Source organism: Gracilinanus agilis, chromosome 2, assembly GCF_016433145.1.
Source record: "Gracilinanus agilis isolate LMUSP501 chromosome 2, AgileGrace, whole genome shotgun sequence".
In the NCBI taxonomy this organism is placed as follows: domain Eukaryota; kingdom Metazoa; phylum Chordata; class Mammalia; order Didelphimorphia; family Didelphidae; genus Gracilinanus; species Gracilinanus agilis.
Window position 1 is genome coordinate 159,043,924 of NC_058131.1, and position 15,128 is coordinate 159,059,051.

Sequence of the window (15,128 nt, forward strand, 5' to 3'; positions counted from 1 at the left end):
AAGGGAAGGGAAGGTAGGATTATAGAACTGTATCATATAAGAATAGTATAAACATTCCCACATTGGGCACATGCAAAAATGTATTTCTTATTTCTGTATATTAGTAAATCATTATTCTTTCATAAGGTAGGCTGCATTCTTGTTTATCATTCACCTGAAATCATGGCTAATAATTTTGTTGATCAAAGTTTGAAAGTTTTTCAAAATTATTTATTGTTATAAGATTGCTGTTATAGTATGTATTGTACAGTAGCCTAGGGTAAGTTTACCAGTTGGGTTTCAGTGAGTTTTCAGCAATTTAAATGAATAGTCATTTAGTTCCCTCTCTTCTCCTTCATCTCCTTCTTCCAACTTTTATGAAGTTTTTTTTTATGTCTTGAATTTTTTTATTACACACTAGACAATCATTAAAAATAATATATTCATGTTCAAATGAGGCTAGGAAAAAGCTAATAATATGAGACCACAAATATATTACAGGGGGGCATTTAGGTGGCTCCATAGATTGAGAGCCAGGACTAGAGAAGGGAGGAGCTGGGTTCAAATCTAGTCTCAGAAACATCCTAGGCAACTCACAACCCCATTGCCTAGCTCTTACTGTTCTTCTGCATTGGAACCAATACACAGTATTAATTGGAAGACAGAAGATAAGGGTATGTATGTACACACATATACATATGTATGTATATATATCATATATACATATGTGTATATATTACATCTCGCTTTTTAAAATATCTAAACTTTAAGGTGATAGAATGAAAATGACCATTTGTGTCCTTTTCTGAAATCTTCTCTCCTTTGTATTTTTTTTTTAATTCTTACCTTCCATCTTAGAATCAATACTATGTATTGGTTCTAAAGCAGAAGAATGGTAAGAGCTAGGCAATGGGGGCAAAGTGACTTGTCCAGGGTCACACAGCTGGGAAGTGTCTGAGGCCAGATCTGAACCTAGGACCTCCCGTCTCTAGGCCTGGCTCTCAAACCACTGAGCTACCCAGCTGCCTCCCCCCATCCCCGTTTTTTTTTTTTTTTTTTTAATGTTTCATTGATATTTTTTGGCATCACTATTACTATTCTCTCCCTCTTCCTTACAACTCCTCACCTCCTCCCATCAAATAAAAGGCTTTCCTGAAAACACATATAATCAAGGAGGAAAATAGACATTTAAACTCTTAAGCCTCAGTTTCCTTTTCTGTAAAATAGAGAGTCCAGATATAATACTTGTACTGCCTACTTCCCTGGGCTTTTTTAAAGCATCCAGTATGGTAAAATATCTAAAGGGCTTTCATTTGCAGCCTTTTCCTTGGAGCTCATCCTCCCCAGTCAGCTGGAGACTGCCCCTGAAGACCCTGTCCAGTGCTCTTTGGTCTCTCTTTCTCAGTCCGACGCAGAAACAGAACCCCAATAAAACAGCGCGTCCCCCCGCAGCGACTCTTTCTGTAGCCCCAAACACTCGGCAGCTTGTCAAAGAGAAAGATGAATCTCCTGTCTGAGGCTCAGTGACCAAAGGCAGGAAGAGGGAACTCTAGGTTCAGGTTACCATCTGGCTTTTTTCGTACTTTTCCATCTTTGGGTGGCTTCTTCTCTCCCTACCACCACCTCATCGTTCTCTCCTCTTGTCTCTCTCCGTCCTTAGCTCTGTGTGTGTGTGTGTGTTTCAGAGGGATTCTCTCCGTCTCACTCTTTCTATCGTGGTCTACATCCCACTATCTCTCGCTGAATCTCTTTCTCGGACTCTTTCCTTCTGTTCCGATCTCTCGCGCTCTCACTTTTCTCTGTCTCTGTTTCTTTGTGTCTCTGGCTCCGGACACCTCTCTGAAGTCTAGAGACCGGGCAGCGGGAGAGGTTTCAGCCGCCCGCCCTTGCCCCCATTTCCCTCTCCCTCTCCCTCTGGCTGGGTGTCTCTTCTTCCCTTTCTTCCCCTCACTTTCTGAGTGGCGAGGACTCTCCATTTCCACGCTGCCCCCATCTTCCAGCCAAAAGGGCACCTTTCGACGCGGAGGGCCCGAGTTTTGGAGCCAGGAAAGGGAAAGTGATTGATTCCTCCCGACCCAATGGGAAGAGGTGGGTGAAAAGATTAAATCATCTCTTCTGCGCCGGAGGAAATGTGCGGCTGACCCCTTGCTCCAGAGAGGTCAGCGAGCGTCGGGCACCTGAGGCCGCAGCAAACGAAAAGGTGGGCGGGTAGTTGGCTGTGGGTAATTGAAGTGGAATGAGGAAACTGCCTTCCATCGCTGCTGGGGCCAGCAGCTGAGCCAGACCCCTTGTTCCGGGGCCTTCTCAGGCCAACCGAGGACCCTGGAGAGGGGACTAATGAGAGGGGCCTTGGGCGCCCCCAGCCCTCCTCCCCGTCTGCCCCAGAGGTCAAGGACAAATGAGCTCTCCAGCCATTCCCCCAAGGAAACACAGAGCAGGATAAGAATAATGCCCATCTGTCCATCCATCCATCCGCTGTCTCCAACAGTTTAATGACATCCATGACCCAGCCGAGCAAGGAGCCCAAGAGGACTTAGAACCAGAACAAGGGGCCCAAGTGGGGCTTCCCACAAAGTAAGGGTGCAGAGAGGAGGGAGTACATGGCAGGTGTGGGGTTGGCTCGTGCAAAGGCACAGAGGAGAAGGATGCAATGTCGAGTCCTGAGGACAGCTAATAGTGAGATTGGGCCCGAACAGAGAACTTGGGGAGGGGAGTAATGGGAAAAGGGAACAGAAAGGTAGGTTGGAGCTAGATGTTAGAGGTCATCTGCTGCCAGGCTGAGGAGCTCGCATTTTATCCTGGAAATAATAGGGAGCCACTGACGGTCTGGGGGGAGGAGAATGATGTGGTCTGGTTATTCCCTTAAGAGGGTTCATTTGGCAGCTCTGTGAAGGATGTAGATCATGCATGTTCTAACCTGTTCTATCTCTCCTCAGGATTCTAGGGTTCCATAAAGGAATGAGGTATCTCTTTCTCTAATCTCATCAGCTTGAACCCCTCACTGAGGGCTTCCCCCATTTCTTAGGGGCTAGTGACTAGCCCTTCGTGCTATTTAGCCACTTAATACTGAGTTGCTTTTACAAAATGATATTTACTTCAGAAGGCAATGAGGTGGTCAGTGGATAGAGGGTCAGTCCTAGAGACAGGAATTCCTGGGTTCAAATGTAACCTCAGACACTTCCCAGCTATATGATCCTGGGCAAGTCACTTAACCCCCATTGTCTAGCCCTTACCACTCTTCTGCCTTGGAACCAAAACATAGTATTGATTCCAAAACAAAAGGTAAGGTGGGGGTTTTTTAATTATATTTGCTTTAAAAATCTAGAAAGAAAAAATAGACAGATATATCTTCTGAAACCTCTGATACATGTTCTCCACTACTATACCACTTCAGTCTCTGGGGGAGTAGGCACCAAACTTAGCTCGGTTCCTACATGGCATTTGTTTTACCAAGTTCCTGTCCAGATTCAGCATGTCTATGGAATGAGTCCTTGCACTGGGCTGGGGTCCCAAAGTCACTCATGCCATGATCCTCAGGGCATGAAAACCCTTCTTTTCTCCTTGAGGGCATCAATGTTAAGCTGGGTTGCAAAACTGATCCTTTTGAAGTTCCTTCTACACAAGATAGGAAAAAAAAGTGGTAAATTAAAAGCCCAAATATGCCCCATTTCTTAAGAGCTATATGTCCTTTTTACCTTCTGTCTTATAAGCAATACTAAGTATGTGTTCCAAGGCAGAAGAGTAGTAAAGGCTAAGCAATGGGGGTTAAGTGACTTGCCCAGGGTCACACTGCTAGAAAATGTCTGAGGCCAGATTTGACTCCAGGCCTGGCTCTCTAATCCCTGAGCCACCTAGCTGCCCCAAAATTGTGTCTTCTGACCTCACCATCTCACTAATGAAAATGTACATGTGTGAAGTGCTCTACCATTTTAAAAGCTTTTCCACCCCTCCATTACCTCTCTTGAGCTTCTCATCAATGCTGTGACTTAAGCAGTGCAGGTATACTCTCCCCATTTCACAGAGGGGGAACCTAAGGCCAAATGACTTACTTAGTGTCACACGTCTAAGTCATCGCAGAACTGGTATTAGAACCCAAGTTTCTTGACCCTTAATCCAGCGCACTTTCTATTATCATCATTATCAAGAATATGGTTCACAAGGCCTTGCATCTTAAGTTTTTTTTTTATTTTTATTTTTAATTTTAAACCCTTAACTTCTGTGTATTGACTTATAGGTGGAAGATTGGTAAGGGTAGGCAATGGGGGTCAAGTGACTTGCCCAGGGTCACACAGCTGGGAAGTGGCTGAGGCCAGATTTGAACCTAGGACCTCCTGTCTCTAGGCCTGGCTCTCAATCCACTGAGCTACCCAGCTGCCCCTCTTAAGTTTTTAATATATAAATGACTATCAAGTTTGTTTGGCTCTCAGAGGCCAAACCTAGATGATGTGGGAGCCTTTACAGGTATCAGAGAGAACTTCACTACCCCAAGGCAAATGTGAATTCAGGAGGCTTAGTCTCTGGAGCCCTACCGTTCCTCCTTGCTCTGCTTCCCTCCCCCATTAGCAGTTTCCTTTACTACAGCTTATTCCCAGAGCCCTTCCAGGCAGCGAGCTGTGAACTGGTCCAAAAGTCCAGAAGAAATGAACCGATAATAGAATTTCAAGCCATGGAGGAGAGACTCCCCCTCACCCTCTCCCTGGCCCCTCCAGACACATCCCATAGGAAGCCACAGGCTGGGTCTACTCTAAAGGGACTGTCTAAAGCCTTGGCCACTCCACAGCTCTGCCCTCCGTCTCTTCTGTTTCTGAGTTTTATAGATTTACCTAATTATCCGTATTTCCTGTAGTAGACGGTAAACTCATCGTGGGCAAAGACATCTTTGTATTTCTAGCAGAGAGTCCAGATGCGGGTCATTGAGGAGATCATGGCATCATAGGATTAGAGGCAGAAGGGGCCCCAAAAGGCTGTCCATTCCACCCTTCTCTTTTTATAAGTGAGGAAAGTGAGGCATAAATTGGCCAAGTGACTTGGTTAGAATCACACGCCCAATAAGTGTCTGAAGCAGTATTTGAAACTGGGTCCTTCTGCCCCTACCTGTGTTACTGAGGTTTTTCGTTTGTTTTGTTTTTTATTAAAAATCCTTACCTTTTGTTTAAGGATCACTACTGAGTATTGGTTCTAAGGCAGAAGAAAAGTAAGGGATAAACAATGGGGGGGTAAGTGACTTGCCCAGGGTCACACAGTTAAGAAATGTCTGAGGCCTCATTTGAACCCAGGACTTCCCATCTCCAAGTCTGGCTCTCTATCCACTGAGCCAGCTCTCTGTCCCGTGTTACTGTTTTAATATAAAAGAACCAACACCCTCCCCATACCCTAGAGCCCTCCCTTCTGGCGCAGCCACGTTTCCCAGGGTCTCCACTGTGCCAGGACCCAACAAGTGGGAGCCAGACGATGCAGCAGGGCTTTGAGGAGGCCTCGTCCTTTGTTCCTCCCAGGGGGCCACAGCATCCGGGGGCTTTAAAGAATGTTTGTCCAAAGCCCTCACGTTACAGAGGAAGAGGCTGAGATGACCCAGCCCCGGCTCTGCCCTAGGACCCCCAGCTACGCTCCTTCCTCCCGAGTATTTTTAGCCCCTTTCCAGGCTCTCTGCTCCCAGTTGCTGAGAAGCTGACTCAGCCAGCTTAGACCCAGGGTCCAGGGCAGAAGGCCATACGGTCTTACTCAGCAGAGGGAATGGAAGAGGTCAGTTCTCTGCCTAGGAAGCTCCAGTTGGTGAGAGAAAACTTCCCAGAGGGAGAGCGAGTTCCCTCCCAAATTAATGGGAGAAAATCAAACTTTCCAGCCCAGACCTCCCACCTCCTCACCCTCTCCTCAGTCACCGCCCCCTCAGTGGACACAGCCAAGGTCTTATCTCTGGGTGGGGCTGGGAGTTTTTGGAGAGGGGAATGAAACAGAGATCTTAGGCCGCTATTGTTTGGTTTAAAGGGATCACTGGCTGGGGAGCTGGAGAAGGGCTGGCTCTGGAATCTGAGGACCTGGGTTCAAAACCCCGGTATGGCTAATCCAGGGAGGGAGGGTGCCAAAGTCACTGCTCTTCAACAAACACTCTGTGTCTGCTCTAGACGAGGCACTGTGAGAGGTCCTGAAGAAGCAAAAACAGTCCAGGGCACAGGGAGGTGTTGGGGGCTGGAGCGAGGATACGGGACACGGTGCTTATAAGCAAGTCCTGTAGACCTCAGGGCAGTAGAGATGGGCAGGGAAGGACTCGCACCCGGATGTGAGCCCCATTGGTCAAGCTAACAGTTATTGGTGAGAATGAGCCCGCTGGCCTCTACTCCAATCCAGCCGGGTTTTGTCCCCAGTGTGGAAACAGAAGTAGGTAGGGGCTATTCCACAATGGGAAAGGAGGAGCAAGATGTGAGACAAAAATGGAGTGAATACCGCTGATATTCTAAATTAAAGGATTTAATAATAACAAAAATGAGAGGGAAAGGGATTCCTTCAGCCAAGTGAGCAGAGCACAGAGCCAGAGACCCACACCTGACACCCTTCAAAGCAAAGCCCAAAAAGAGCCCTGCAGGGTGGGTCCAAGCCAAATTTATCTCCAAGCCTCTGTACATCAAATGAGGACGTGCTTAAAAGGATGCTGGGGGGGCAGCTGGGTAGCTCAGTGGAGTGAGAGTCAGGCCTAGAGACAGGAGGTCCTAGGTTCAAACCCGGCCTCAGCCACTTCCCAGCTGTGTGACCCTGGGCAAGTCACTTGACCCCCATTGCCCACCCTTACCACTCTTCCACCTATGAGACAATACACCGAAGTACAAGGGTTTAAAAAAAAAAGAGAGAGAGAGAGAGAGAAAAGGATGCTGGGAATGTTGCTCAGGTGTGGCAGATTTTCCACCTGCACAAAGAAGACTAGGAAACGACAGGATGAATGTACCAAGGGGGTCTGTCTATTCAGGGTTAGGAAAAAGAAGGAAGCTACCATATTCTCCTTGTAGACGCCTACCCTCAGCTTTACCCTCATGTCCCAATCAGCACCTAAGTCCTGAAGAGGGCAGAGGACCAACTCCAGAAAAGTTCAAAGTTTACCTTTAGAAATAAAGGACATCGAGCAGCTAGGTGGCTCCATGGATTGTGTCAGGCTTGGAGTCCAGAGGATCTGGTTTCAAAACTGGCCTCAGACATTTCCCAGCTGTGTGACCCTAGGCAAGTCACTTAACCCCATTGCCTAGCCCTTACTACTCTTCTGCCTTAAAACTGATACCAAGACAGAAATTAAGTGATTTTTTTTGTTGTTGTTTATTTTTTTTAATGAAGAACACTGCCCCAGATTAAAAAAAAAAAAAACTCCCAAGGGAAACCAGAGGATGGGCTATTGACCCAAACTTAACCCTGAAGGTAACAATAATATTGTATGATGATCAATTGTGAAAAGTTGGCTGCTCTCAGCAAAGCAATGATCTGGGCCAATACTGAAGGATTTATGACGGGGAATCCTATCCACCTCCAGAGAAAGAACCGCTGGAGTGGGATGGATGCGGATCAAAGGGTGCTCTCTTTCACATCAGTGTACTTAGGGTTTTACTTTGGGGTTTGGGTTATGTATGAGTATGCTCTTACAGTGACCCATACAGAAGTGTGTTTTGCATGATAATAAAAATAAAATTAAACCCCCCAAAAATTAACTCTGGAGGGTAATAGAAAACTTTGCAGAGGCTCACGAGAGACCTGAGTTCTAATCTCGTCTCTGACACTTACTAGCTAAGTGACCATGGACAATTCCCCTGAGCCTCAGGTTCCTCCTCTGTAAAGTGATCCTAGCACAGCAGTAGAATCAACCTTCTAGTTGGTTAGGAGGATCAAAGAAATAACACACGTGAAGTATGCTGTAAACCTTAATAACTTTATAAATGTCACCATCAACTGAGACGTCAGAGGTCTTCGCTGGCCTTCAGATTTGGAATTCACACCCAAGGGAGCTAGCCCTTTTGTAAGTCTTCCCAGAGAGGTCACAGAGAAGTTCCTGCCTCCCTGCTGGCCTCTCCTCCGGCCTCCCTCACACCAGGAAGAGAACAGATAGATGGAGTTGGTGGCCAGGGCACAGTTAGGTGCTAAGTGAACCAGTTATGATTTGCCCTTAATGATCACGATTAACACTATAAAAACCTATACTCGGGGGCCACAGGGATCCCCTGGCATAGCCCAGGGTGTTGGCACCAGTGAGCCTAGTGCCCTAGCTCTAATCCTTTCATCTGAGCATCTCCCAACCCCAAACAAACAATAATTAACACCGCACCCCCTTCTCTTCATTATCCCACAAGCTGAGGGGTGGGGAAGGGAAGGAAGGAAGGGAGGGACTTCACCCTAGCAAGCCCAGAGGAGGCCACAGGGCTTGCTTGGGGGTCATGAGCTGAGTCAGCACCCTAAAAGAAGACTACTCTGGCCCACATTCCACCCTCCTCTTTCCCTTTCACTATCTGCAATTTAGACAACAACTGGTCAAGTCCTTTGAGTTCTCTCAGAGGAGAAGATTGGGGAACATTTTCCTGTCCTTCCATAGAACCACTTCATTCCATCACAACGTAAAAATCTCCATTCCTCTCAGAGTCTAAAATCTGGGCCACTGGATAACCCATTTTAGAACTAGAGGTCCTGAGCTAGAAGAGCCCTGGAGGCCAGCTCATTGATTAAAATCGGAGACCTAGAGAGTTAAAAGTGACTTGGCTGAGATTATTAGAATTAGAAAGAGGTATCTGAATCCAGGTCTACCACTCCAAATCCAACGCCCTTTCTATTACAATACACTTCCAGTTCTCTGCAGTTTCTTAGATTTGGAGAGGCTGAGACAGGAAATGGATCCTTGGACTCCTTGAGGTCTTCCAGGGATCAGATAGCCTCCCCCTGCCCTGCTTCCAAGCAGACCTGCCCCCTTGAACCATTCTCTGAGGCACAGAGGCAGCCCTTGTTGTTCAGTCATTCAGCCACATCAGACTCTTCTTGACTCCATGGACCATCGCACACCAAGCCCTTTGGTCCTCCACTATCTCCGGAAAAGTCTATCCAAGCTCATGGTCATTGCTTCCATGACACAAACTATCCATCTCTTCCTCTACGATCCCCTTGCAGAATCTTAAGCATGAGCTTGCAGGCATGTGAAATGAGTGCAATCGTTCTGTCATTCAAACATTCTTTGGTATTGCCCTTCTTTAGGATTGGGATGTCAACGGACCTTTTCCAATCCTGTGGCCACTGTTGAATTTTTCAAATTTGCTGGCATACTGAGTGCGGAATTTTAACAGCATCATCTTTTAAGATTTTAAATACTTCAACTGGAATTCTGTTACTTCCACTAGTCTTTGCCAGAACTCTCCAATACAACTTTTCCATCTTTGGTCTTCACACAGCTTCGCACAGCTCATAGTTTCACCGAGCTACAAAAGCCCCTCTTGCCAAGATAAAGCAGTACTTGGGGAGATGGGGTATTTGCTACCTCATTTAAAAGACTCAGAGGTAGATTCCGCATTCTCCTTAAGCATATCCCAGAGTCCAGTTTGGGTCCTGCAAGTGGATGCAGCCTTTCATGTCACCTGCCCCACCTCCACCTCCTGACCAAGGACAAGCTTTCTTTTCTTTTTAATTTCTTTTTTTTTCCAGTTACATGTAGAAACACTTTTTTAACAATTGTTTCCTGACATTTTAAATTCAGATTTTCTCTCTCCCTCTCCCCCTTCCCCAGTTGATAGTCTATTAGAGATAATACCCATATTTTCATGCAATATATATTTCCATATTGCTCATCATGATAGAACATATCACACATACAATAAAAATTTCTTAAAGGAAATAGAGGGAAAGATGGCATGCTTTGGTCTGCAATCAGATTCCAATAGTTCCTTCTTTGACTGTGGATAACATTTTCATCATGAGACCCTTGTGGTTATCTTGGAACCTTGCTTTGCTGATAATGGTTTAGTCCTTCACAGCTGATCATTGCATAATATTTCTGTTACTGTATATAGTGTTCTCCTGGTTCTGCTCACTTCACTTTGTATCAGTTTATATAAGTCTTTCCAGGTTTTTCTTTATCATTTCTTATGGCATAATAGTATTCCATTACAACCATATACCACAACGTGTTCATCCATTTCCCAAGTAATGGACACAACAATGGCAGGCTTTCAAAGGAAAAGGGTGCCAGTCTAGGGTTTCCTGCTCCCTTCTCCATGTAACCCACCTATGTTTCTGTTGTTTCAGGGCACTGACCTCAAGACTGGGAAGATAAATGGCAATGAACTGACCAGTAAGTAAGCCACTCCAGGCTCTCCATCTCAAGTTTTCAAACGCTAAGAATCCATTGAGTACCTGCTACATTACATGCAAGGCATTGTAGTAGGCACTGGGGAGTCGAGTACAGAGAAGGAAGCAATCCTTTCTCAGATCCACAATTTTGTTTCTTCATTTGTAAGATGAGGAGGTTGGGTTAGATGGCTTCCAGATGATCCTATGATACCCAGCTGCTTTGGGGTGCTGGGGTATGGCTCTGAGAACCCCCAGGATGGAGGGGAGGGTAATCTTTCATTCATTTATAAATATGCATTGAACCCCTGCTATGTGCAAGATTCTAGTTAAGAAATGCTATTTGAACAGGGGAAAGTTGTCTACTCAATATCCTCATATGTAAAATGAGGATATTGATAGTTATACTATTTACCTCATGGAGCTATTGTGACACAAGAGCTTCAAAACTGAAAAATACTATAGAGATGTAAAACTATTCTTTCCAACATAAAACTGTCCCTGCCCTCAAGAAGTTTACTATCTAGTAGGAAGACAAAGACAAGTGCACCATTGAGGATCTGCATCCTACTGTCACCTCTTTCACTCCTTGACCTTGCTCCTTACCTATTTCTTTTTCTACCCACAATCCTACCCAGTACCCCTAAAATCTGCTTCCCCCTCCTCTCTAATTCCTTCACATCAGCTCAGTCTGAATGTCCCCTTGGCACTGACAGTAATGCCAGGTGGGTACAGATTTCCCAGCCTCGTCTCTCCAGGGAACTAAACCAGAAGGTACCCAGGATCCATGGGGGCATGAAATGGACGAGTTGGGGCAAGGGCTCCCCACCTTCACCACTAGGGAAAATTCTGCTAGAGAGCCCTGGAATGGGGGGCTGGAGAATTGGGGGCAGGGGAAATGGGGAGGGAAAAGTCCTGGAGGAGAACAATGGAAAAGAGAGGCTCTTGTTCCTTTTTCTCCCAGTTCTTGGGTCCAAGTTCCCAATGTCACTTCCCATGACATAACTATTCCTAAAGACACATGCTAAAATTCACCATGCCTCCATACTTGGACATTAACTTATAGACATGTACTGAAACACACATGCACGCACGCACACACACACACACACACGTGTGCCTACCAACTTGGAGATAGACACACTTCAATGTTCACTATTGGAAATACAGTAATACTCCCACTTGTACTCACCACAGCACACACAGAGGCCAGCTTACACAGACACACTCCATCACCCACAACTACAAACACTGAGAAGCCCTTACACGTGAATGTTCACAGGACAAAAACCGACTTAAAATCACTCCCACTTAGAAACTCTCCGCAGACTTTCACCTTCCCCCCAACACTGACAGACACACACAAACACTCTGTTAAGACTGTGAGCTCCTAGAGGGCAAGGACTGTCTTTGTATCCCCAGTGCCTGGTACATAGTAAGTGCTTAATAAATGTTTAAAGACCGACTGACCTCTCTGAAGTTCACCAAAATAACAATGATAATAATATAATAATAATGCCAATAGTAACCCTAAAACAAAAAAACAAAAAAGCAAGACCCTTTTCTTCCATACCTTATATCTATGTATAGACTGTAGGTAGCATGGTAGAGGCAGCTAGGTGGTACAGTAGATACAACACCAGGCTGGAATCAGAAACCTTGAGTTCAAATCTTGCTACTGGTTATGTGACTCTGGGCAAGTCACCTCTCTGAACCTCATTTTCACCATTTATAAAATGGGAATAATAATGGCACCCACTTCATAGGATTGCTCCAAGAATCAAATGAAAATCAGGTATTTAAAGCACTTTGCTACATAAATGCTAGCTATTATTATGATTATCTGAATTCCATTTAACAAAGATGAAACTGAAATAACAACATTAATAATAATAATAGCTAGCATTTATATAAGTGCTTTAATTACAAAGGGCCTTATATTCAATACCTCATTTGATCCTTACAGCACTATAAGATAGATGCTGTTATTATCTCCATTTTACAGATGAGGAAACTGAAGGTCAAAAGAGGATAAGGTGTATTTCTTACCTTCTTGATGGATGGGGGAAGGATGGGGAGGGGAGAAAGAGGGAGAGAGACAGAGACAAAGAGAGACAGAGAGAGAGAGAGAGAGAGAGAGAGAGAGAGAGAGAGAACTTAGAACTGAAAATAATACTAAAAACTTTTTCATTAAAAAAAAAAAGAAAGAATAAGGAACTTGTTCAGAGTATACATAGCAGGTTATGAATCTGGGTCTTCCTTACTCCAAGCCTAGCATATTTTTCACACACATACTCTTTAACTGCCTTGCATTGAGAAATCCTAAAGAAGAATGTCAATAGACAGGAACTAGTCCTCTTAGCCACTGGCCCTGAGGCTCCCAGAAGAATAATTTCTAACCCTCCTCCCTACACAAGAAGCTTCTCTTTGATTTGTGAACTGATTTAGTGAGGGAAGTGAAATGAAGGTGGTAAGAAGTCCAGGTCTTTTCCTCAGATTCCCTCCCTGACTATCCCTTTTTCTCTCTTAAACTCTTCCCCCAAGTTCTTTTCCAGAATTTTCTGGCAAAAAAAAAAAAAAAAAAAAAACACCAAAGGAATGTAAATGCCTACTCTAGGCCTCAGTTTCTCTTTCTGAAAGAGGAGATCAGGGAGATTTCTTGGCTTTTGCCTAATTCTCTCTTGCAGAAAGAAGAGAGGGGAAGAAGGATCTGATAAGATCTACAAAAATCAGCCAAGACTAAAGTCCTTACAAATTGGAGGGAGATGTGGGGTGGGGTATGGAGAGACCCTTCTACCCCACCAAACCTAACTCCTCAGAAGGAAGAAGGGAAAAGGCCCAGCATTTGCTCTCTCTCCTTTGAAAGGTCCCCAATAGACTCCCCTGCCACTACCCAGACCACCACTCCCACTGGGAGAGCTTCCATGAACAAGCCTTTGAATTGAATCCAGCCCACCCCCATAACCACTTCCAGATCCTTGGGCCCATCCAAGAAACTGGCTCCCCTGGGAACTTAGTTCATAAGCAAATGTTGAAAAAGGAAAGAAAGAAAGAGGAGGGGGAAACCCTGCTAAACATATACAGAAATGTAAAAAAAAATGAGCTTCTTCCTGAGCAGAAAGATTATCATAGAGCACGGCAACAAAACTGGGACCTCTCATCTCCCTCCCTTAGAGAGATTCTGATTCTCACTCACCTTCACCAGATCATCAAAGATGAAAAGAAACTTCTTGGTCCTGATGCTGGAATTCAGGATGTTCCCTGTGCCTGGAATGTACCCAAAAACACTCCCATTTAAACCCTACCGATCCTTAAAAAGTCCTTCTATGAAATACTCAAATGCTATCTCTTCTATGATGAAGGCTTTCCTGACCCCAGACCTTCATGATTTATCACCATTCCCCACCACCCAACTTCCCTCTCTGCCCCACCAATCCCTATAACATACGGTACCATAAATCAGAAGAACCTCTGTTTAAATCCTAAATCTGGGGCAGTTGGGTAGCACAATGGTTAGAGCACTGAGCCTGGAGTCAGGAAGATCCAAGTTCAAATCCAGACTCTGATGCTTTCTAGCTCTGTGATCCTGAGCAGGTCACTTAACCCTATCTGTCCTTCAAAAAAATAAGTCCTTGGGGGCAGCTGGATGGCTCAGTGGATTGAGAGTCAGGCCTAGAGATGGGAGGTCCTGGGTTCAAATCTGACCTCAGAAACTTTCCAGCTGTGTGACCCTGGACAAGTCACTTGACTCCCATTGCCCAGCCCTTACCACTCTTCTGCCTTGGAATCAATACACAATATTGATTCTAAGATGGAAGGTAAGGGTTTAAAAAAAAAGTCCTGAATCTTTCCACAAATATTTCCAGCTGTGTGACCCTTGACAAGTCACTTAACCTGTATGTCTTTCCATTGTCCCCTCTGCACAATAGGGATAATATTAACACAGGGCTCTTGTGAATATCAAATGAGTTAATGTATGTTAAGGCACTTGCCAAACCTTGAAGTAAATATATAAATGTCAGCTATTATTATTAGTCTTATTCAACTGTAAGGCCCATGAGGGCAGAGACTGTGTCTTCTTATAATCTCAGCTTTGCATCTCCCCCAAATCTATCAAAAGGTTCTGTATACAGGGGCTTACTAATTATTTGGTGAATGAATAAATATTGATCTAGAGGAAAGACTTTAGGCCCTGGAGTCAGAAGACTTTGAATCCCAACCCTGACACTTATTGTGGGATCTTGGGCAAGTCATACAGTAACTTCTCTGGACCTCAGTTTCTTCCTCTATAAAATAAGGAGGGGTGTGGACTAGGATGACCCCTGAGAACCAATGATGATGAAGATGATACTGGATATGAGAATCTATTGGCTATAAGAAGAGGACCCATATAAGGGACTGGAGGTGGAGAAGAAGGAACATTAAGGAGGCCTGGCCCCCTAGAAGATTTCTCTTCTAAATGGAATAGTCAGAGGGTACCTGGGAAAGTCTCAGGGGTCTCTGCCTTGGATTGGGCTAGAGAGGTATTCACTCCATGTCCTTTCTCTGCCCTTAGGCTACCATGGTCCTACCCCCCCACCAGAGACTGGCTTCCATCGATATCAGTTCATCCTGTTTGAGGAGTCAGATAAAGGAAAACCTGTCACCCTGACCTCCAAGGAAAACGCTAGAAGAGGTAAGACTTCCCACCTGATCCATGACTCAGTAGAATAGACCCATTGTAGTAATGAAGGCGTCAGCCCCATACCTCTGAAGTTCTAGGCAAGCAAAGACTATCCCTTCTTTAGGGAAGCTCAAAGGCCAAGTTAAACAGGATGTCATTCACAGGATGGCATCATGTCCCCAAAAGAGCA

At 45.0% G+C, this 15,128-nt stretch overlaps 1 protein-coding gene across 1 annotated transcript in view; it reads left to right on the plus strand.

Moving 5' to 3' along the window:
- Positions 1 to 15,128, plus strand: part of PEBP4 (phosphatidylethanolamine binding protein 4) — a 301,778-nt gene that overhangs the window by 270,047 nt on the left and 16,603 nt on the right. Inside the window, 2 exon segments of the mRNA XM_044663477.1 lie at positions 10,234 to 10,279; positions 14,831 to 14,950. Of these exon segments, the coding sequence (XP_044519412.1) occupies positions 10,234 to 10,279; positions 14,831 to 14,950 (166 nt within the window).